This window comes from Saccostrea cucullata, unplaced genomic scaffold (genome assembly GCF_032062105.1).
Source record: "Saccostrea cucullata isolate Sc308-1 unplaced genomic scaffold, CSIRO_AGI_Scuc_v1 ctg501, whole genome shotgun sequence".
NCBI classification, from domain to species: domain Eukaryota; kingdom Metazoa; phylum Mollusca; class Bivalvia; order Ostreida; family Ostreidae; genus Saccostrea; species Saccostrea cuccullata.
In genome coordinates this window covers 554,536-577,529 of record NW_026935502.1, presented here as the reverse complement: position 1 = coordinate 577,529, position 22,994 = coordinate 554,536, and the positions used below count along the sequence as shown (strand labels likewise).

Genomic DNA, 22,994 nt, shown 5'->3' with positions numbered 1-22,994 from the left:
AATAAAATTGAATTTAAATATTATCACTTTTAATGTATTACCACAGGACAATTTCTTTTACCAATGTGCGCTGTCATAGCGTCTTTAATGTTATCCCTTATTACGCATCCATCAGCATGACTTTTCAACGTTTTGGTGAGAACAAGTCAATGACCTTTGATTTACATTGTAAGGTTTTTGCGTCAGTTGCACTTTATGAAATTAAGTCGGTTTTACGTGATTTAGAAAGATGCGATTATTTCTTCATCATTCTAACCTAAAGTACACATTTATCATGTTTATTTCTTTTCAATAATGATTCTTCTTTCATGTTTGCATATTACGAAGCAAATTGCCGCCAAATAATTAATGCTATAATGAATGTATAAGATTGTAGGGGAGATTGGACAGAGGTGGTACTTCCTATGCATTATCTGCTCTCTTACCTCTCGGGCTGATGTTCCATATATCAGAAGGAGTTTTAAATGTCCTGTAATTCTGTTGTAAAGTTTACATAAAAGTGAAGGTTATTTATTGTAGAGAAGGGACCTTTCATAATTTCCTAGAGTTTATTTCTGAATCACTGCAAGTTCTGTTAGTTATTGCAACAAGTTTAGAAAATAAGCTCATTAATACAATCTTTCATCACATAAATAGAATTTTTAAACTCATTTTCTAAATTCCAGGAGTCTCTAGAATGTTTATGTATTGAACAAAATGATTAAAGAGCATAATTAATTGAATTAAATACGTACAAAACTAACACAGGAAAAGCGATATTCTTTGTAAACAATTCAGTGTTTACTTCGCATCTTTCACCATGCGTGAGTATATTTGTCTACTTTCTGAACGGCGCCACTTCGATCTATACAATTATGTTCGGTCTCAAAACAATGAAATTTGAAAGGTTTTTAAAATTTCTTTCTTTTTTTTTTTTTTTAATTTATATTTTTCTCATAATAAACAAAGAGATAGAGGAAACATATCTACATTTATGCCTTACACACACACACACACACACACACTCACCCTTTCACACTATCCACTATCCATCTACAGATAATATTAAAGAGAGAGAAAAAAAAAGATAATACATGTATATGTAAATCGTCAGTATTTCCTCCAACACCTTATAACATTGTGCATAAATTATCCGAATTATTAAATACATATATTCTTTGATCAATATGCGGATAAAAAAGAGATAAAAAAGAAAAAGCCTTTCCTTTTAAAATTTCTTAATATTAAATATTGCTTGTTCTGAATACGCAATATGGATGCATGACTTGCATAAAACATTTTAATTGGGCTTTGAAGGAAATTTAAGAAACCTGTTTTTGTTTTCTTTCCATAGGTTCATGAAATATATGGAGATAACGAACGAGCGCAGAAGTTTTAAACATGCAAAACAAAGTTTGGGCGGGGCAAACACGGACCTTTAAAACATCTGGTGGTGCTATGGAGGAGTAAGGACCCCTCCAACAGGTGATACCCGCCATGGGATTCTTGTCATAATGGGAAATATCGGGGAAATCCGTCGACAATTCAGTGTGTAAATAGTGGTCTAACAATATTAAGTGTTGAGCAAAGTAAGACATCATGAAAAACATCAGTCAGCATTTGACTTATTGGTAGATTGTATTTGCTGACTAGGTCAATGTTTTCCGACCCTAAGACTTACAAAGAGATGGCATTAAACGAGACTGTTGATAATCTTGTTTTCTCAATTTGTTTTCAGTACCTTAACTCGATCGTTTTAGAAATTGCCATACACAAAGCATGCTCTTACATATCAATTCAACTGAAATATGTAAACCCCATACACAGGTTACAAGGGTTACAATGTAACTTTATTGCTGCATAAGCAAGGGAAGTTGACAATTGTAAAATTAAAGTCATCATGTATATCATTAAGTTTTGTTGTTAGACTACCATTAAAGTCTTTTTCTAGTCAATATCCAAATCTGAAACGAATGTGTCAGACTCTGTGGTAACATTTATTTCGTCGTCGATATATCTAATTCTCAAGCTGAATGACACAGCAAGTGTTTTCTTCTTTTCACATACCGGTATGTTTTGGAACAGAACTGCTTCCATGAATATAAAAACTGGTTTGCTTAGAAAGGAGCGCAATTGATAACAATGGCAATTCCAATGGATTTTTGGAAAACATAGTCTTCCAAACCCTCATATATATTGTCAATCGGATTGATCAGCAATTTACAGAGCATATCATTCAGATGGCACTCGAATAACAATCATTTTTATTTACTTATGCATGCAAAATAATGAGCATGTCTGAATCTTTTTAAATGGTTTTCTTCCTGCTATATTGTGGATTCGATATTTATTTACTTCACACAAAAATCAATCAATCATTGTCCACTTCAGAGAAATATCAACTATATACAATACAACTGCTAAAGCCGATGTCGTCAGTCATAAGTCTTGCATTATATATTGTGTACTGTAGTATACTCGTATTTATGAAAAAAAATATCGAAAATATTAAAGGTTATGCTACAAGCTTTGATGTTTCATCAATTCACTAGGTTTTTTTCTCAAGACATCTTGAGCAAGCATACGGATAGGATTGCCATAAGCTAAAATCAATATCCGAATCTTAAAACGAAAATCAATGTTCATAAGATGATTTAATGAAAGAAACGCGTATGTGTCTGCAAACTTGAGGACTATTTTCTGATTCATATCATATTTCATATTAACAAACGTTCTATTGTGACAATAAAACAAATTCAAGAAAAAGGTACAATAAAGAGACGATCTTATTATTGTACCCAGAATCTTCCAAACATTCCGTGTGTTAAGCTGTTCATCAATGCCAGATATATCTTCATCTATAGGTCTATTTGTGTTATGATTTATTGACAGTTTGTGCCATTTTGTTATATCCACATGAAGCGATGGTTAATCCATTATCCTCATGATCTCAATTAAAGCAGAAATAAATGAATCCAATAAATTCATACCGAAATATAACTTAATGAACTTGATTTCGATGTAATACCTTTTTATGGTGCCTATATCACATTGACTGTCAAAATCATATAATTTCCGGTAGATTCTAAACCTTTGAGGGAGGGGTCAAGGTGATTAAAATCCCTGCCAAATTTTCAGGAATTTAAATTGGATTTCCATCCTCTTCATGTGCTAAGCTCTCCATCATCATCGTGAATCATCGTTACGCAGACTTGTGGATTTCACGTGGAGACCGTTTTCCCTCACCTAAGCACTAGCTCCTCAAGCAGTGCGTGTTGAATTCTAGTTATAGACAGTTATTAAACAAATTGTTGACCGATTAGCGTTTTTTTCTTACGAAACCCCACAATGTCGCCTCAGCTTTTTTTTTAAATCCCCATCTTGTAAATTGGAGTAATTAGACAATATTTACTATTTAATTTGACCTGCAAGCACTGATGTTCTGCCTGAAACAAGATGAATACAAAATACACATTCATTGCGTTAATCAAAAGTCTTGCACCAAAGGAGATATATAATTAAAATGAAAGAGATTTCATTATAGTGTCTGAAGACTGACATTTTTCAAACCAATTTTCCGTTATTCCCCGATCATGACAAGGAGCACAGAGTGGGTGTGGCAAAAATGGCACAAAATAACTAAAGGATCTCCACAATTAATAGTAAAATATATTAAGACTACAGAAAGCGACAAAAACACTATATAAAACGACAAAAACACTTCAGAAAACGACAAAACACTACAGAAAGCGAGACAGATGAAAGCGACTATCAAGGAAAACGACTGGAACACAACAGAAAGTGACAATACACGTGTATACAAAAGAAAACCGACAAAAAGCACTATAACAAACTGGCAAAAACACTAAGGAAAACGACAAACTACAAAAGAAAACGACGAAAGCACTACAGAAAACTGGCAAACACGACAGAAATGGACAAACATAAATCAGAGAACTGGCAAAAACACTACAGAAAACGACAAAAATGAAAGCGACTATAAAAAAGATAAACGACAGAAATGTTTCAAAAAACTAAAAAAAAACTAAAAAAAAACAAGTAAAATATATATACTCATAGTAACACGAGAGATTTTAGTCATTTATTATGAAGAGATGGAAATAATTCAGTACGTATTACCAACTTTTCATCACATCAGTATGGCTCTCATGATATGCTCGGTAAATAAAATTGTGTCACGATGCATTAAACAGAGCTTGCGCAGTACCTAGGAAAACTTGGGAAAACTTGTTCTGATACCGGGCATCCGTCGATTTCAATCGCCACATTTCTGATGAAACCAAGTCCTGTGCAAGTGTTAAGCATACAGGAGAAAGAGAATCATGTGTTGAGTAAGATAATTTTACACGGTTCTCCCTCAACTGACCGCGTTACATTAATTATACCGAGACGCCTGATCAGTTACAAAACAAAAACATAACCTTAAAGTTTTTAGAAATATGAAAATATGTAAAGTGCCAAGATTCTTTCTGTGTTTGCTGACATAGAGGGGGTTCCCTGGAGTTCTTTTTATACAAACCTGATACAGATTAAGATATTTGAAACATATTCTGTAGCCATGTCGATAAAAGAAGTACGGGCAATATCGCCACGTGCAGAGGTGCGAGGCAGCATCAATGTAACACCTTTTCAAAGACACCCAAATCATACGCTTCTCTCTTGTAGAGGGTGGTATTAGGGTTTCATATTTTACTAATTGCTTTTAATTGCTACCCTATGGTTTGGCACAGTGATCCCTTTAATATTTCATACAAAGTTTCAAATCAAGGCATACTTCTATTATGTATCACATAATTGGGCGAAACGAATTATTTTGAACTTTTTGACCTCTTGACAAAGCAAACTATGAAGCTTTAGAATATAGATGACCCATTTTATTCTGGAATTCGGGAAATTGTTCAAAAAAACTGTAGCAATTGGATAATGATAATGAATTAAGTGCAAAGGAATAAAACCTTTCAAAACATAAGATGTCAGTAACACTTCTCTTTAAGATGTCAAACTAAATATTTACCATGTATATATATATATATATATATATATATATATATATATATATATATATATATATATATATATATATATATATATATGTAAACGTGATAATGTGTACAATTAACACATTTTCGAAATAGATGAAGCAGCAGGAAAAGGCATGTACGACACATAAGACAACATTCTGTCAAAAAAGTAAAATATACACTGAAATATTTGGTACGAATATTCCCATAGTTAGGCAACATGGTCCAACCAGAAAAAAGGTGCAAAGATATTAAGTAATGAAGAAAGATGCAGTATCTAGAGTATACCCGGCATACTGGTCCATGTTAACTAAAGAGCGGCCTGTGTGTAAATAATAAAAAAAAATGTCTAGCCGTGGGTATAATCTTATGATGAACAACACAAGCAAGTAAAGGAATTCAACGCAAAAGTGAATATTTTTACAAAACCTTTATACTTCCAATATTAAAAAAAGTAAATGGAAAAATATTTCAATTCTCATATATTAAAAGAAAAAAAAAACAACAGATCTATCGGTGGCGGAAATGTTATAAAGACAATACAAAACGAACAGTTCATTTCGCCAAAAACTTACTGGAATTAAAAACAAACAGCCTATAAAATATAACATAAGACTCAATTGCAAAATCAGCAGACACCATTGCAAAACGAACAATCATCGATGCCAGAATAGCTATTATTGAACTACAGAAACTTTGATATCCTTCCGATGTCCATAGAAATATTACTCAAAATTTCCGGAAATTCAATAGTTTCACTTCATAGAAAGCAAGAGAAAATGGAAAATAACTATAAACCTATTTTAGAATACCCTCTCCCTTACCCTCCCGTAATACAAAATAAATACCTTTTTATTACAAAAAAATCACTTAGCGAATTCATCTCAAAGATAGGGACACATGTTTACAAGATCTAAATCAAATGTACAATTTATGACCAATTTCATCCGGTGAACAACTTCGAAACTCTCTTGGGTATCATATAAACTTAAGTTATTTTCTCTCTCTCTCTCTCTCTCTCTCTTTTTTTAATACATAGATCCCTATTAATTTTGTGGTCATAAGATCAAGGTCATTATTTCATTCATTCTGTTTGTGTGAAACTCTTTTGTTTTCGCGCTGTATGTCTCAAAAATCTCAAAAAGATTTGAACTTTTTAATTAAATGTTGTACCACAATACCCCATGGCTCAGGGAAGAGACTATTTTAAGGTCAAGGTCATTTTAAAAATCCGTTTTTAGTAGGTAAATCTTTCGAAAAGCAAAAGGTGAAGGTAAAATTCATTAATTCTGTTTGTGATGTATTAAACACTTTCGTTCCCAAACAATATATTTTAAAGTCTTTGAACTTTTCAATTTTAATTTTCTATCACAACAGTCAAAGGTCGAGGGGAAAACAAATATTTTCCAGATGAGATGTTTGACGTAGAGAAGACCTGTATCGAATTTGAGGTCCAAATCAAAAAAAAGTCTCATCATTCATTTTTTTCGTATTTTGCAAAATATATTTCATTTCATTTGCATATATAGTTTGCAGATAATAATTTCATTTTTAGGATGATCTTTTGCAATGAAACTTTGGGACATGAATTTCTTAAACATTAAAAGAAGCTCTTATTGAATTGAAGACCAAAACCTGACAAAGTTGACAATTTTTCTCTTTCAATCTGCATTTTTCTCCAGTTCTTCACACTTCTTTTTTCTTTAAACGGGGTACTCTAGTTCCCTGAATTAGCTAAGCTTGTTAGTTCTTATTTCTTGAGGTTGATAAATTATCTGTATCAAAATGTTCTTCTTAAATGTGTTCCCTACAGGTAGCATCAATATAAATGCTTCAGTGTTTAAATGACTAAATCATAAAATTAACATCTTCCAATTTAAGGACATACACTCGTACTAACTTGAAAACTGAACACATCTCATTCACTAGCTGCCCTCATACAAAAACAAAAGAGGCTTTTTGAGTAATTATTATACACAATTATTTGTATATCATCATCCAAAACAAAGTACACCATATTGATGTGGTGCATGTTGTGATATTTGTTTAAAACCATATCCGTGTAAAAATTTATAATTAGAGGGAAGACAATCCACTGTGAAAATAGCTTCATTCTGGTACTGAATTGTCAAATTTCTGTCAAATTTTACCTCGCAAGGTATGGTGAAAATGTGAAGTTTTTAATCAAAAAAGGTCTTTCAAAAAAAATCTTTGACGTCAAAGCAACATTTTATGAATGAACAATTAAATATATGGAGATAACGAACAGAATTCATGCTCAAAAGTCCATTAAACAATACAAATCATAATACAAAAAACGGACCTCAAAAACATCAGAGGTGGGAGCAAGTGCCATGAAGAGGTGCGCATCCCCTGCAGACTGGTCATACCCGCCGTGTGCTCCTTGTCATGATCGGAAAATAACGGAAAAATCCGTCCTCAATTCAGTGTGTAAAAAATTGATGGACTAACAATAATTATGGCAAACGGCCAGCATTTTAATGGAAAATTGTATTTGCTGATAAGGTCATTGTATCGACCATAGAACTTTAAATGAGACTGATGATATTCCTGTTTCATGAACTTGTTTGAAAATCGTTGTAGACCTCGTTGTAGAATTGTTCATACGTAGAGCATGCTCTTGCGTATCGAATCAACGGAAAGATATAAACCTCTGATTCATGTGATGAAGGTATATCGCATGCTGCATAAGTAAGGGAAGTTGACGATTGAAAAGTTAAAGTCATCACTTTTATTGTAAAGGTTGGTTGTTAGATAACCATTAACGTCTTTTTCAAGTAAAATATCCTGTGTCAGACTTTGTGATATCCTTTTATCTCAAACTCACCGAGATATATTGTATCGACATAAGAATGAAAATAGACCATTGTTAATAACAGTACGTCGTCGATATATCGAGTTTAAGGCCACATTACGCAAGTGTTTTCTTCTTTTCATGTAAAAGATTGGACAAAAATATAAAAATAGGTCTGGTATTTTAGGGCCGCATTTTGTACCAACTTGAATACCAATGGATTGTTGGAAGACCTAATCTACAAAAACTACATTGATATTGGTAATCAGAAACTCAAGGATCTTTTTAATAGTTTTGAAAATGAGAAATGACAAAGCAAATAAATTTACAGTTTAATTTTTATTGATAAAGCAGCTGTCAATGATATCAAAAAGCCTGGACTTTAATTTATTGTGGGGAATGGCTGTGTATATAAAGTTGAAAAGTCGTAAGTTTTTATACTTTTGATTTTGGTAAGATTTTGTGATTTCAAATTTTCCAAAAGTGCCTTGAAATTTTGAAATATCCGTACAAGATTTTCACCACTTCTCGAGCATATCGTTGCACAGTACTCGTGAAGATTCTCCTTCACTACTGTTCAAATTTTGGCGAGGAGTAAAGAAAGATGCTTGGTAGAACCCACTAAGTATCTTTGTTTGTAAAGATTTTTATGAAGTTTTGGAATCCAACATAGATGTGGTCATTCAAATTCATTGAGGTTGTCTGGAATATTAAAAAATATTCGAAATTAACATATGATTTTGAAGACTTTTGTCCTAAGAGAGGGAGCTATTGGTAAACAATGGATTACCGCTAGTATAATTAAATCCCAGTCTCTCTAAAATACAAACCATTCAATGTATTCTCAACAAGAGAACTTTCAAATAAGTTTTGCAATGGTCTTTTGGAAGCGATTTTCGGATTGGTTTTTACCTTAGTTTTGTTATACGGTCAGCTGTTTGGCATGACGCGTCACGGATATAAAATTATCTAAAGAGAAACAGCTATTGGAGACATTCGCTATACATCTAAAAACTAAACGGTGAAAAAAAACACGTGTCTTCTTTCGACAAGAATGTTCACGTTTTCAATGTCTGCAAAAACAAAACATAGCAAAACAAAAAGATTAAATGGTTTTCTGATCGACAAATATGATTCCAAATCTTTGCTTTTTTTATCATGGTCGAAGACTGGAGATGAGTTACACTTGCGAGGCTTTTCAAAGTTGTTTTTTATTGTTTGATGGAGATAACGAAAATTCGGATTATCTCTAGAGAAGGGAGACCTCATATTCCCGGATGCACCAAACACAGAAATGCTCTTCATCAGATTTGTGATGTATTGTTAATTTATTGATAATTACCACATGAAAGCGCGGTTGTTGCATTTATAACAACTTCCCATCTGACAAAACAGAGTCTAAACACACAAAGGAATTGAGGAAGAATAAATTTAATTGGTAAAAGTCTGCATGTGCCGGATTTTTTGTTGTTGTTTCAATGACTAGTTATTAGAAGGAACACGACAGGTGATCACATTTGTTATACAAGTACATTTTCTGTTGAACCTCAGTTTATAATTTACAATTTTTTTTTTATTAAATATACAAAACAAAATTTTCTGAGAAAAAACAAAGATTAGTGAGGGCACCGATAAGCGTAGCATTCCCTCACAAAAGAATATTTTCTATAATCTATAAGTCAAGGCGCATTCTACAACAATTCCTATACAAACTACGTCAAATAAATTATGCACATAAGGACAAGCTACCCCCCCCCTTCCCATCACACAAAAAATAGTGCGTTGTGTCCCTTCCAACTCCGTCGAAACGCGATATAAAAGAAATATGTATATTAATCCATCTATGTTAGCTTAAGGGTTTTGATCACTCCTCACAAACGGGATCAGAAAACATTGGCTAATAATTGTAATGTTAATATGGTTCTTGGACACAGTTATCTTTATGATTAAGAAAAAAAATATTTTGGAAAGAAGATAAATCGAAATTTTGTACTACGGAGGAATTTTTGTCCGATTTCTGAATCAATGAAATATCATTAAACGTATATTTTTACTTATGTTCATCTTATGTAGGTAATGGATTTGAAAGATCATACCTTTTCCCTCTTCTCATAATTGTACAACTTTGAATATAAATGAAAAGCTGGATTTGAAATCTATTTTAATTTTCATACAATAAAACCCCCGTCGACTCCCTTTGTCATCACTGAAAAAGTAATGATTTCTGTGAAATTTCTAACGTTGTGAGAAAATAATCTCTCGAGAGCTGTATTTTCGTAAAGTCTTTCGTGGAGAGAGATATCGAGTTCTCTCTACATGCTATTAAAACAGAAAAACAATGCTCTGTCATTGGCTATAACAGAAAAAAATCCTTTACTTTGAAAAGTAATCCATGGCACTTCAGTGGACTGCAATACCACATTTATGATTGAAATATTTTGCCAATATGTCTTTTTTTTTAATTCGGTAATATAGAACAACTCATGCACGGATCCTCTCAATATTTCGAGAAGCGTCAATATTTGAGTTTTATGGGGAAATCTATTATTTCTTAACCCTTTGTGTGCGGGAACCCAATATATTGGGTCTGACGTCATAAACGCTACCGTGCGGGAACCCAATATATTGGGTCTGAGTTTGGAATTAGCACTTCGTAACATAAAACTTTGTATAGAACGTATAAATGAGTTGTGAATTACTAAAAATCTATCAATATGTATTATAAAACTACTATACATTGAAAACTAGGTAATTAAGATGTGAAAATATGCGAATTATTTGTGAAATTGTGATTTGAAGTGAAGGTGTTGGCGTTTGTTACGATGAAAAGTCAGTCCGCTATTTTTGGAAACAGGGAAAAAACGCGCATGTAATAAATATCTACTAACTTGCTCAAATATAAAGGAAAATAAAGAAATAAATCCAAAAAATAGTTAATAATCAATAATTCTAATAAATTTGTGTTAGTAGACTTAAAATTACTTAGAAATTTTCGATATCTTAGCAGAAAAACTCTGGTTAACTTGAGTTGACCTTAACCTTGCGAAGTTCTTCCTGTAAATACGAAAGTAGGATGCACATGCTACTGAACTTCAGTCTGAAGCATATCGAGAGCTTATATGGTCGGCAAAGTTTTATATTTTGGACATACGGTAGTTATTATTTGTTTATTTGGTGTTTTGTAAGTAGACATACATTACACCGTCTAAATAAAAACAATAATGCGCGAGATTGAACCTGGCAAGTCACAGACGTTTTTCTGTGCACGTTGTTTACATACGTAAATCAAGCTTTGCTTTGAAATAAAGGTTAACAAAAAATAATTTGAAGCATCTTGTTAATTAAAAGCATTTGTTTTTTTTTAACAATAAATAAACAAATAAATAAGTAAACATTTTTTTTTAAATCTAAAGACCCATTTCAAAAATGTTGCAAGATAAAAAAAGGTTCCATCTAATAAAAGTAATAAATGTGGAGGACCTTGAACATTGTAGAAAATTTTCCAATGAGTTATTGCATTAATAAGTGAGTGAAAAAGAGATATATAGAGAATATATATCCATCAACATATTTTTGTGATCAAGCAAAATTAATTCATGATACACGTATTCGAAATATACACAATATGAATTTTATAATTGACAATCATGGAGTCAATTAAGTGGCCCTAATTACACCTAAAAATTCTGGTTTAAAGCTGCTTGATGTTCCATCTATTTGGGAAAACTTTCAAATATTTTTTTATAACAGTATATGATAAATTGTAAAATTTTTAGCACAATTAAAAATAAACTTGATTTTTTCTATATAGTGTCTTCAAATGTAAGCTAGTTATCAGAAAAGATGCATTGATGCATTTGATCATGTGCATATACATGAAAATGGTAAAAAGTGATGAAAAAATTTTGAAGTGCTGATTTTCCCTGAAATGACTGTCATTTATGTAAACTGTGGTATTTGTTTTATTTCAGTAAGTGATAAAATACCATTTTTATTTCCTTGATGAGGATTATAATATAGACTCTCAATAATTTCAAAACCAAAATATGATCTGGGATCTTTGGTATCTTAGAGTTAGATTTCTTCAAGGCATTTACATACTCTAGTTTGCATGGGACCTAATTAGTAAGTGAAAATTGCACATTTCCTCCACTTTTTATTTTTATTTTATTAAAAACCAAAAACAGTGAGACTGCCCCAACCTATACATGCACACACAAAATTATAAAATTCACTGGTTAAATAAATGGTAACTCTACAGTTTAAAATTAAGATGAATTGTCATTTTTGTAGGCATAAGAAGGAGATCAGAGTCTTTAGAATGAGTAATTTGTAAATCGTATGGACTTGCATGTACATCTGTTCGATAAGTATTATTTAGAGTATGAGTTTCCTACTGTATCAGAGATACAGGGCGGGGCTTGAGGCGAGAGCGATAGCTCGAGCCGGGCCCCGCCCTGTATCTCTGATACAGTAGGAAACGAGTATTCTAAATGACTTGTGACATGACCTTTCTAATGACCTCACCAATTTACAATCATATTTGGGTACATATCTCTCAACCAATGAGATGATTTTAGCAGAAAGTTGATTTAGTATCCCATTTTAAGCATTCGCAACTAAAATGCCGAGTGAGGTGGACGTGCAGGTAATTATGTTCCCCAAACGAAGTTGGGGAACATATTGTTTTTACTCTGTTTCTTATTATTATTATTATTATTATTATTATTATTATTTTTCTTCTTCCTCGGAAAATTTTGTCCACGAGTGATCTTGTAAACTACACATCCGACTTAGGTGAAACCTTTTTAGGGTTAGTAGGCATGTTATGTAGAGTTGCCAAACAAAGGTCATTTTGCGTGCACGTGCTTGCAAGAGCACGCACGTGCATTAGGTGAAATTACCAATATAATGGATATTGCCGTAAATTTTCTATTTTTTGATGAAATTTTTTGAAACTCATAATGTAAGGATACATTAGTAGTATAGACAAGATAGCATGGTCAAAATAGCAAGATTTCACGCGCATGCACGTGCGCTTTGCTCTGATTGGCTGAAACTAAAGTATCAATAACTTTCTTGTTTCTTGTCATAATCCTTTGAAATTTTGAACATAGTCCTACATTATAATGTTCTACCGCATGATATATAAGAATTTTCATGAACGCATGCGCATGTGCGTGTGCTGCAAGCTGATTGGCTGAAACTTTTAATGGCTATATCTCCTTTGTTTTTTGACGAAATTCTTTGAAATTTAAAATGTAGTCATGCATTGGGATATCCTACAAAATGATATAGAAAAATATCATGAAGTTACGTGCATGCACGTGTGCTAGAAATTTGATTGGCTGAAACTTTAAATTGCTATTTCTCCTTTGTTTTTTGACGAAATTCTTTGAAATTTAAAATATAGTCATACATTAGGATTTCCTACAAAATGATATTAAAAAAATCATGAAATTACGCGCATGCACATGTGCTGAAATCTGATTGGCTGAAACTTTAAATGGCTATAACACCCTTGTTTTTCAACCAAACAGGATGGGATTTAGAACATAGATAGATGTAAGGGACTCCTACAAGAAGGTATGATCATCATGCACGTGCACGCACGTGCGTGCATTTGAAACGAGTATATCTAAAACTACTCTTGAAAGACAAGATGATATGGTCATAACACACATGCTTTCACATGCGCTTGGGTGCAATGCTAAAAATTGAATATAATTGGTATCCTTCTGGAAAAACGTTGTTAAAGTCAAAAATGCACAGAGTTTGTTTTATTTAATGAAGCTTACAGGGAATTACAGGGAATATGGCACCGAAAGGGAGTTGGGGAGCGTTTGGGGAACATCTGTAATGGTTCCCGTTACAATTAGCACTAGTTATTTACTATTATTTTAAAAATAATTATTTGAGGGATGCATTATATAATTTGTTTTCCAAAAAATTAATTTAGATTTGATTGGGTAGGTTTCTTTTTTTTTCTCAATTCAGCTCTTGCTGACATTTTTTTTTTATTTAAGCTATGAATTAATGCAAAACATTTTTATATATGTGACGCGCCAAGCAAAAACCTCCCTTATCTTTATTATGACGTAACGTCAGAAAACGCGTCTAAAGTCAACAAGGTAAATTCGACGTAAAAACGTCTCCTTGAGAGAAACTCGAGATCCCGGTAGAACAAGGGGATGTTGTTATATTTATATGCTAAGACAGATTCTTGGGTGTAATTTGATGTAGTTTATTAATTACAAACCTAGTCTTCATCAAGTGTCTGTGTAATCCTTCCTTTTCACAATTAATTAAGTATGTATTTTTTAAAGATTTCCAGTGGTGGCTGAAAAATTCCCGTAAGGCCGTTTAAAATGAAGTTTGTTTGCCCTCTCCCTATTAGTGTTAAAAAATTACATCGGTAGGTAATTCGAATTTTTTTTTGTCGGACATTTTCGGTGTTGAAAAAGATTAAAGGCATTTCTGAAATAAAAAGAAAGTTGTTGATAGGATGAGAAAATTCCGGAATGAATAATTTGAAAGTCTTAAAAAGATTTTGGTCGATTCATTTTAAAAGGTCAAACAAACAAGTTTTTAAAGATAGTTTTTATTAAATTTAATGTTCAGCTTGTTCATCTTGATGCACATGCAAGAAAAATTTTACAGGAGCATTAAACTAAGTTTTTTTTTCAAATAACGATGCAATGAAAATTGACCTGAATAACTTCTCTGTTATATATGGAATGAATTAAATAGGTACCCAATTTATACGGTATAAACTGAGTTGGGACAGTTAACGCTGCCGTTTATATAAATAAAACGTGAACTATTATTGATAAATAGTTAAGTTTAATTTTAAAAAAACAAAAACATTCTCTATAGATACCACACAGAGTATTTGATTTGGACACTTCTTCCGGAATTAGTTTTATCTGTTGATTTAAAATGAATATTTTGAAGAAAAACCTGTTGAGCTTCTCAATTCATTTTATTGTTGGGCACCTCATGTTGTACAAAAATGTAGAACCCCTCCCCCCTTTCTCCTGTGTTACGTGTCTGCTCTATTTCTTTGGATACTTCTTGAAATATTTGTCGTGAATATATGGATGCTCGCATACGTTGTAAGTTACAGTCCCACTATCTAAAATATTTTATGATTGAAAATTAAACAGATTGATCATATGTTTATCGACCTTTTCATAATCTGTTAGATGAAGTTATACACAATACACCGAATGTAAAAATCGCAAACATGATACATCGCTTAAAATGTTATGATTATAATAGAAATTGTTACAAATTCATACGAATCGTTTGAAAACTTTTAAAACATTCCAACTTATTATTATTTTGTGCATGGTTTATCGATATGTACTAAAGAAGATTCTGGTGTTCTGGATTCCTGAAAACAATTTATTATAATTTCGATCATTTATAAAATTGCTGAATCAGGCTGTTGCATGTACATGTATTAACGTCTCCAGTGCTCATTCAGCCCTCTTAACTTAAAACATCAATGCAGTATGAAAGTATACATTAATTGTTTTAGAGGATAAAGACTTTCTTTTTAATGATTTTATTTTAACCGTTAGTATTAAGTATTTTTTAACCTGTAATAAATATTTCCCCGACAAAGACTTAACTACAAACATTTCATGATTTAACATCTATTCCTTGAAAAATAAAAATCTTGTTTTCTTCGGATGAATCGCAATAAAATGAATATGTATAAATTTTATGCGTTTCAAATTATGAAAATTTGCTACCAATTACACGTAATTTATTAAATGTATACATGTAAAAAAAAAACTTTAACAAGGTCAATAACTTTTCCTGCAAAAGTTGTATTGAATATGCGTACATGTACATGTATGGGCAGTTTAATGCAAAATTAGTACGGTACAAATCTGCATAAAATATGTTAATCCGTGGTAATATGCTTATATTTGTTCAAGATAAATGGAAGATGGAGAATATAAATATCTGAATATATTTTACTTAAGTCAATGATCAAATCGCTCTATATTCTAAGATAAAGGATTTATCGAACATAAAAAATACATGTTGGTCGGCTGGAATATTGCGTGCTTGATCAACTAACCCATTCATACAGCTTCTCGTGTATAAAAAAATGTATATAAATTACAACAATTAATTAATATTTTAAAAAAAATAACAAAAGTTACAGCTAAAGATTGTACATGTGTGTTCTGTTCTTGTTTAATTAATTCAGGTAATCAATTAAGCGTAAATGTCCATAGCTGAGACATCCCCCCCCCCCATCCCGTTTACGTTGATCGAAGAATATTAAGAATGTTTTACTCGTTTTCTTACTTTCTGTTGCTATATTTAACATGCGTGTTTAACCTATACTAAAATGCAACTAGCATTTAATATGATTAAAATAAATCATAATGTGTGCATGTACTTTCGCAGGAAGGTAATAGTGAAGCTTAGTATTTGCCTTCAGTCTTCACAAAATCTTTTTCTCAGTACATGTCCTTCGGGCATTTGTTACCTCTAATTACACTAGCCCAAACAAATATTTACATGCCCAGAATTTTATTCAGTAATTTCATTCTTATTTGCTGTTGCACACCAAGGAGATGATACAAAACCAATTTCTATCAATCTATTGTTTTGCCCTTCATATTGTTTTTCATTCCTGTAGAACTGTATCTAAAATTTTCTTCTGTGCTTGAAGCTGTTTAGAAGGAAAATCAATGACTTCTAAGTACAAGTATATTTAATGTTATTGGTATTATTTAATTTGATAATACGGAGGCTTATGCCTCAGAATTTACGTGCCCTTTGGGCTTGTAAGTGTGCCATTTCCACATACCCGCTACCAATTTTACCAGGTTCTGGGCTTCGGGCTCCCAGGATTTGGTGAAGACTGTGCCTTATATTCTATGTCTAGAAATGAAGTTGTGGAGTGTACGTGTGTGTTTGATCACTTGTGGGATTCATATTTATTCTGGTTTTGTGGTTTATTATTCGGCTTATATACAATGACCGGTTCAAAATTAATTCATGATTAATTTCATACATATACATTGCGGATTTTTTTTCATTTAACAAGATTTAAAAATACATATATTTTATAGAGTGGGGATGGTGTTACATTCTGATTCACTGAAAAGTATGCAGACGCATTTAGTTACGAAAATAATTCTAAATACTAGTATATAAATATATTTATTTTTAAGAATTTAAACATAAATATACAATAGAAAACGGAAGGCCAGGAAAAAAGAATCAAATGTTAAAAAATTACCAAGAAAAAATGATTGAACACTTTAACATTTGATGCATATAATCTTTATTGATTTGATTTAAACACGCATTTATTGAATTATGCAAACGGATCGGAAACAAGTTTGACAACTTTAAAGTTCTTCTTGTGAAACTCATGACTCATTTCATAACGACCCCGAAGAAAAAAGGACCAATTTCTACTACAAGAAACAAATACAATTTATTCTTGGGTGCAGAATATCTTTTCAACAAGCCAAAAAGTCTTCAGTATTAAAACATTCGAAACTAAAACATGTAAAAAGTTAACTTGTGGGACAAGAAAATTTTATGTTAATTTTCCTTTAGATAGAAAAAATACCTGTCAAACTCTTTAAAATTTCAGGTATTTAAAACATGAACTATGACAACACTTTCTATCTATTCTGTGTATTGTATAGACTTTTAATGCCCGGGGGTTCGGTGGGGGGGGGGGGTAATGGCTGTCTCGAACTTTTTAAAAAATAAATACTTTGATAGAATAACAGTGACAATTAAGTGCATCTGGTTAATTGGGATTGAACCCGAGGCCTCTGTGCTTTACCGAATTAGCTTAAGGGTTAACCCACTAGCCCAAGCTAGTAGGAAGTCGTACGTGTGTCGTTTGTACTACCACAATAGCATTTTTTTTTTATCCAAATGTTGCTTTCTTTTAATATTGCAATGATGTAGATTTCTGCCATTTTACCGATTGAAAAGCCGTAAATTGGAAACTTTCCCAGAGGAAGAGAAGATTTTTGATGTTGTCTTGAGTTTTGTTTTTTTTCCCTTAACGATCATTTCGACCCCCCCCCCCCAATCGTCTTTCGTTTCTCAATTACTCAAAGATATACTTTAGAATGTTTATTTGCTATTATCACGATGAAAAATCTTAATTGTTGATACTTTTAAGGGAATCAAATCAAAAGTTTGATAATGTAAATATCATCAAATTATTATATATCTTTACGTCATTTACGATTTTACGTTATGAAAATTCATGCAGTTACACACGCGTACACTGCACGTCATATAAATATTCCCTCTTTGTCCTGTGATATTTTATACATTTATACACAGAAATATATGTCATGTTATACATCAAATGAAAGAGAAAGAAAAACTCTACAAGAATCAATGAAAAACTGAAAATGTCAAAATTCTTCGTTAAGGGGGGTTTTTGCTTGGCGCGTCACATATAAGAATCATATTTTGAAACAAAAATGCTTCGGGGATATCGTATACTGAGAGAAATCTCCGACAATATCCTCTAACCTGTAATCATATACAAAATTGAAATAAACAGATGAAAGAAGGGGGGGGTATTTTACTTCAAGTTTTTAATAAAATGTAGAGTAACCAAAGGGGGGGGGTACAGTACTCACACTTGCCCCCCCCCCCCCAATCCCACCCAACTTAAAGTTTTTTTTTTCTTTTTTCGCTTTTGTAAATTATTTTTGCTAATCGTATATACATACTCTTTTTAGTTTATCAACAAGTAACGATTTCACGCACATAGTGTCTTGGTTGATTATAAACCTACCCCCCCCCCCAATACGATTTTCAGGGGTTTTTTAGGGGGGTCAAGATAGTCCTTTTTGATCTGCCCCACTCCCTCCTTTCTAAATTTTTTGAATCCGACACTCATATAAGTTTATTTTGTAAAATTTTATTTTTAATAAAATCACCTCAAATTTTGAGTAATTACTAACAGTGCTATCATGCGAATTGAACTATTGTTGTGTCTGAATATGAATACAGCTTTCCGTCATCGCTAAAAATAAACCGTACTGTATCTTTGATATTTTGCAGATACAGTACAGTTTCTGCTCATTTGCATAAGAAACGCCCACAAAAAGTGTTCTGTATCGCAGTTACAGTACGGTTGACTTCAAAAGAAAACTCGCCGGGTCATGTCACAAATTACAATAAAGACTGGGTAATACAGCAAAACTCGTTTAGTACGAACACGAATGTTGCGAATTTACAGATATAGCAAAGTCAATTTGGATACCCAGCTAAATAAATTTAATTGATTTCTTATACAGTTATAACGAATTACAGATATTGTGAAGTAATTTCATAGGTCCCAGTGACTTCGTTATAACTGAGTTTTACTGTAGGAATTGTACTTCTCAAACTCAAAAGTACACACTGTACAAGTTTTCACCTACTAATATGTAATATGTCCTCTAGTTTACAAATTCATAAGGCCCAAGAAGCTTCTACATTCCGTCCCTTCTAGATATGTAACAGTAAATGAATACAGAAAAAAGGCTATGATTTGCTGTGAGAATTTTTTTATCAATGATGGTGAAATTTTTTTTTTCAAAAATGCAAATTCCTGTGCAATTACGTATCAACAAAGATTACATTTTGGTCTCCAAAGATATGTTTATAATATGAATAGTTACTAAGAATACAAAGAAATCCCATAGTGGAAATAAAATATAAATTTCATTACTATATACAGGGTTATTTTTGCCCCGTGTTATTTTCGCCCTTTTGAACTTGTGAACAATTTTGCCCTGTTTTAAATTCACCCAGTCATAGTTCTGTTTAGGAAATTATGAGGTGTAATTTGAATTTTGCCCAATCAAGGAGAGGTGAAAGGGGAAAAAAATAAAACAGGGGCGAAAATTTCCCTGTATACAGTATTAGGAATAATATTTTTTGTTGAAGTAAAAATTCAGGCACATTTAAAACTTGTGTAATAGGAAAGAAGAAAATGTATGGTAACTATGGTTGGACCAGGAATTAAACTCAGGAACCCTGCTTCACTAGTCAGTACCGTGCTCTACCGAATGAGCTACCCAGGTTGATACCCATAGCACAACCATTACATATCCCTCCTTAAAGTTATCTTTATCCTTGCAGACACAACCCAAATTCTTATTAGCCCCTGACAGGACTTTCACTTGCAAATCCAGAGGGGTCAATAGCATCAAATATGTAACAAGGAAGGAGAAAATGCACGGCTGGCCCGTGAATCGAAGAAGGGGCCCCTGCATCACCGGTCAGATGCTCTACTGACTGAGCTTACTTGGCCTATATCCATGACCCATACCATTAGACTTGCATAAACTTAAAAGTATTTCATAATATATTGATTGATATTATGGTACATATCTGTCAACCATCATTAACTAAAATCAATTGAAAAAAAATCAAAACTGTTATTCACCAGTGACCACATTGAACGAAGTCATTTTTGAAAACATTATAAATGACTGTTAAAGGTGCTTAAATTTCTAAAATTTAAAGTACTAGTTTTCCTGCTGGCAATTATTGTTGCCAGCCAGGAATAAAACTTCTAAAATAAATGCCACATATTTCTTACAGAGTGAGAAGTACTGTGGGAGGAAAGTTGATGAATATGTAAACTTTACAAATAACACGGAGAAATGCATTTTCTTCAATAAAAGCAAATTTTAAATAAAAAAAAAAAAGATTTGAGAATTACTAGTAAGAGTATATTTAGGGCTGTTAGATACCAGTCATTAGAAAATAAGACCTCTATATCTTAGTGTAAATGTTATTTTATTTTTTTTTTAATTTATTTAACATATTGACTGCTTTAATTTGAAAATGAATACTAGTAACAGCAATTAGTTCATTGTTGTGCCAATTTGCTCCAAGATTTCCCAACCTTGAAAACTGCATATTCTTTGAGGATCATACTTTCTTATATGATTGCCTATATTTCTTAAAATAATCACTGGTTTTATATTTACAGGCTAATTGAATCTTCAATTTATACTCTTTTCAGTTAAAATCTGAAAAAAATCCATTATCTTGAATCAGAATTCACTTAAACCTACATGAATATATCCCTTACTCAGATAAGTATACAATGACTTTTCACAATATAACGGTATATATAACATTGACTTTATCATTGAGTTATTGTTTAAATTAATTTTTTTTGCATAATATTAAACTAAAATTGAATTTTTAAAGCGATTGATTTATTTTTTTTCATCAAAGTGCAATATTTTCTCTGAAAAATATAGTTAAAATGCTAAAAAGTCATTTTAAAATAAATTTTTTGAAAATTTGGTTTCCATGGCAACATAAAATATTAGATTTTAAAAAAAAATAGTATAGATTAAAAAACATAACATTTGCTATATATTTGCCAAATTTCAAGCAAATTGGTTGTCAACAATTTTAGATATTTGCATTTTAGTACACCATTGTGATAATTTTGTTGATATTACAAAACAACTCAGTCCTGAGGTTACAGAGCACGTAAAACAAGTCAGCACACAAAGGGTTAATATGAAATAACTAGAATTAATCCCAGACGGACCCCCTGTGTCCCTTCGCTACTTACCGCATGAAGTGACACTAGCGGAGAGTCTAATTACCGCAAAATCCAGACGACGGGAACCCACGTAAACTACATTTAATGAAGCAAACAACTTCAGCGTAGAACGTACGAACTCAATTTTTGCATTTTAAGCTTGCCACGTATACGTACAAATAGTTTTAGACTGCATTTTTTCCAAGCAGATATTTATTATATCCTTAAAAATAATCTTTAAATTGCAGTTTACCTGAATAACAACATATAAAACCAAAATATACTTATTTTCTTCAATTTTAATTTGTTTTTCTTCAATAGTCAACAAATTGTAATTCCAAATAAACCATGGGAAAAAAAACGAATAAAGGGAGAAGTGATGTTTTTTGGTACCTATTAATTTAGCAGGAGGATGAAAAGCTGAAAATAACGCTAAATAAACATAAAAGACTTTGTTCAAGGTGAAGAAGATTAAAACAGAACGTGTCCCAAAATTCAAATGTACGTCCAACTTTCCGGGCCGGGGGTATCTGAAAATATCTTAGATACCTGAAGCAACAACTATACATCAGTAGATATCAGTATACATACCATATCTGCGAGCTGTATCAGGGTAAGTCCAAACTTGACAGTTATCACGTGACTAGCATTAAATACTGGTCGGGCGGCGGTGTCATATTCTTTTAAGATATTTTTCAACAGTCTCTGTTCATCAGGTATTTTTTTCACAAGTGCAGCTGCAAAAAATTAAATTTGATTTTAAAAAATAAAAAATCTTACCATATCTGATATCTGCGCCAGAGTTATTCCAAATTTAACAAGAAGAATGTGTGAAGCATTAAAGACAGGACGAGCAGCAGGGTTATAGTCCGACAATAAAGACTCTAGTAAGCGTTGTTCGTCTGGTATAACACAGTAGGACATCAAAGGAAGAAAGGACAGACACAGTAAGGCCAGAAAAGGCATCCTTAACACTCACAAATATTATTCCCATCAGAGTTACTTAAATGTTAGTTTTAACTTTTATAGGTATTCGGTTGCTCTCGGCTTTATTCGTGTCATTTTGTCTTATGATGCATCCGATCCTTCAGCTCCATATGTCCATGTTTATAAAAATCAAGCACAGTTTTTTGAAAGGTATGAAAAATGAGGAGATCTCGGCATCCTAGCAGATTTATCGACCAGCAGGCGAGAACATATCTGAGTGTTTTTAATTGGAGTTCCTTATCATACAGGTAAACAAATCTTTGAGCAGGTTCCTTAACAATTTTACCGTAACTCATCTACATCAAAACTCATCTCCAAAGCACCAATGAGCACGTGGTGCGCGCGAGAGGCAACAATCGGTATATTGACTACCAATCAAATCCCCGAACAGAGAGATAAAAAGATAAGAATGTCTTACACTGGGTAATTAATTGTATGTACTTCATTAAATACTAGACAAACCAAATGTAAGATGCACTAAGGAATTACAATCAGCTAGCCAGTACAAGAGAAAAATGAGCACCAGGCTCTACTAAAAATACAAAGAAACTCCGGCTTCAATGGGAAAAATAGACGGGATAAAATACAACTCAGAAAA

The 22,994-nt window shown here is 32.3% G+C and overlaps 1 protein-coding gene across 3 annotated transcripts in view; it reads right to left on the bottom strand.

Annotated features, from left to right (window-relative positions):
• Positions 1 to 22,994, bottom strand: part of LOC134243045 (neuronal acetylcholine receptor subunit alpha-10-like) — a 63,919-nt gene that overhangs the window by 13,391 nt on the left and 27,534 nt on the right. For 2 of the 3 annotated variants that reach the window (XM_062725265.1, XM_062725263.1), the window contains one exon: positions 22,001 to 22,146. In XM_062725265.1, coding sequence (XP_062581249.1) covers positions 22,001 to 22,146 — 146 coding nt within the window. Of the gene's footprint in view, positions 1 to 22,000; positions 22,147 to 22,189; positions 22,839 to 22,994 lie in introns of those variants that run through there. The other variant, XM_062725266.1, reaches the window with a different exon arrangement.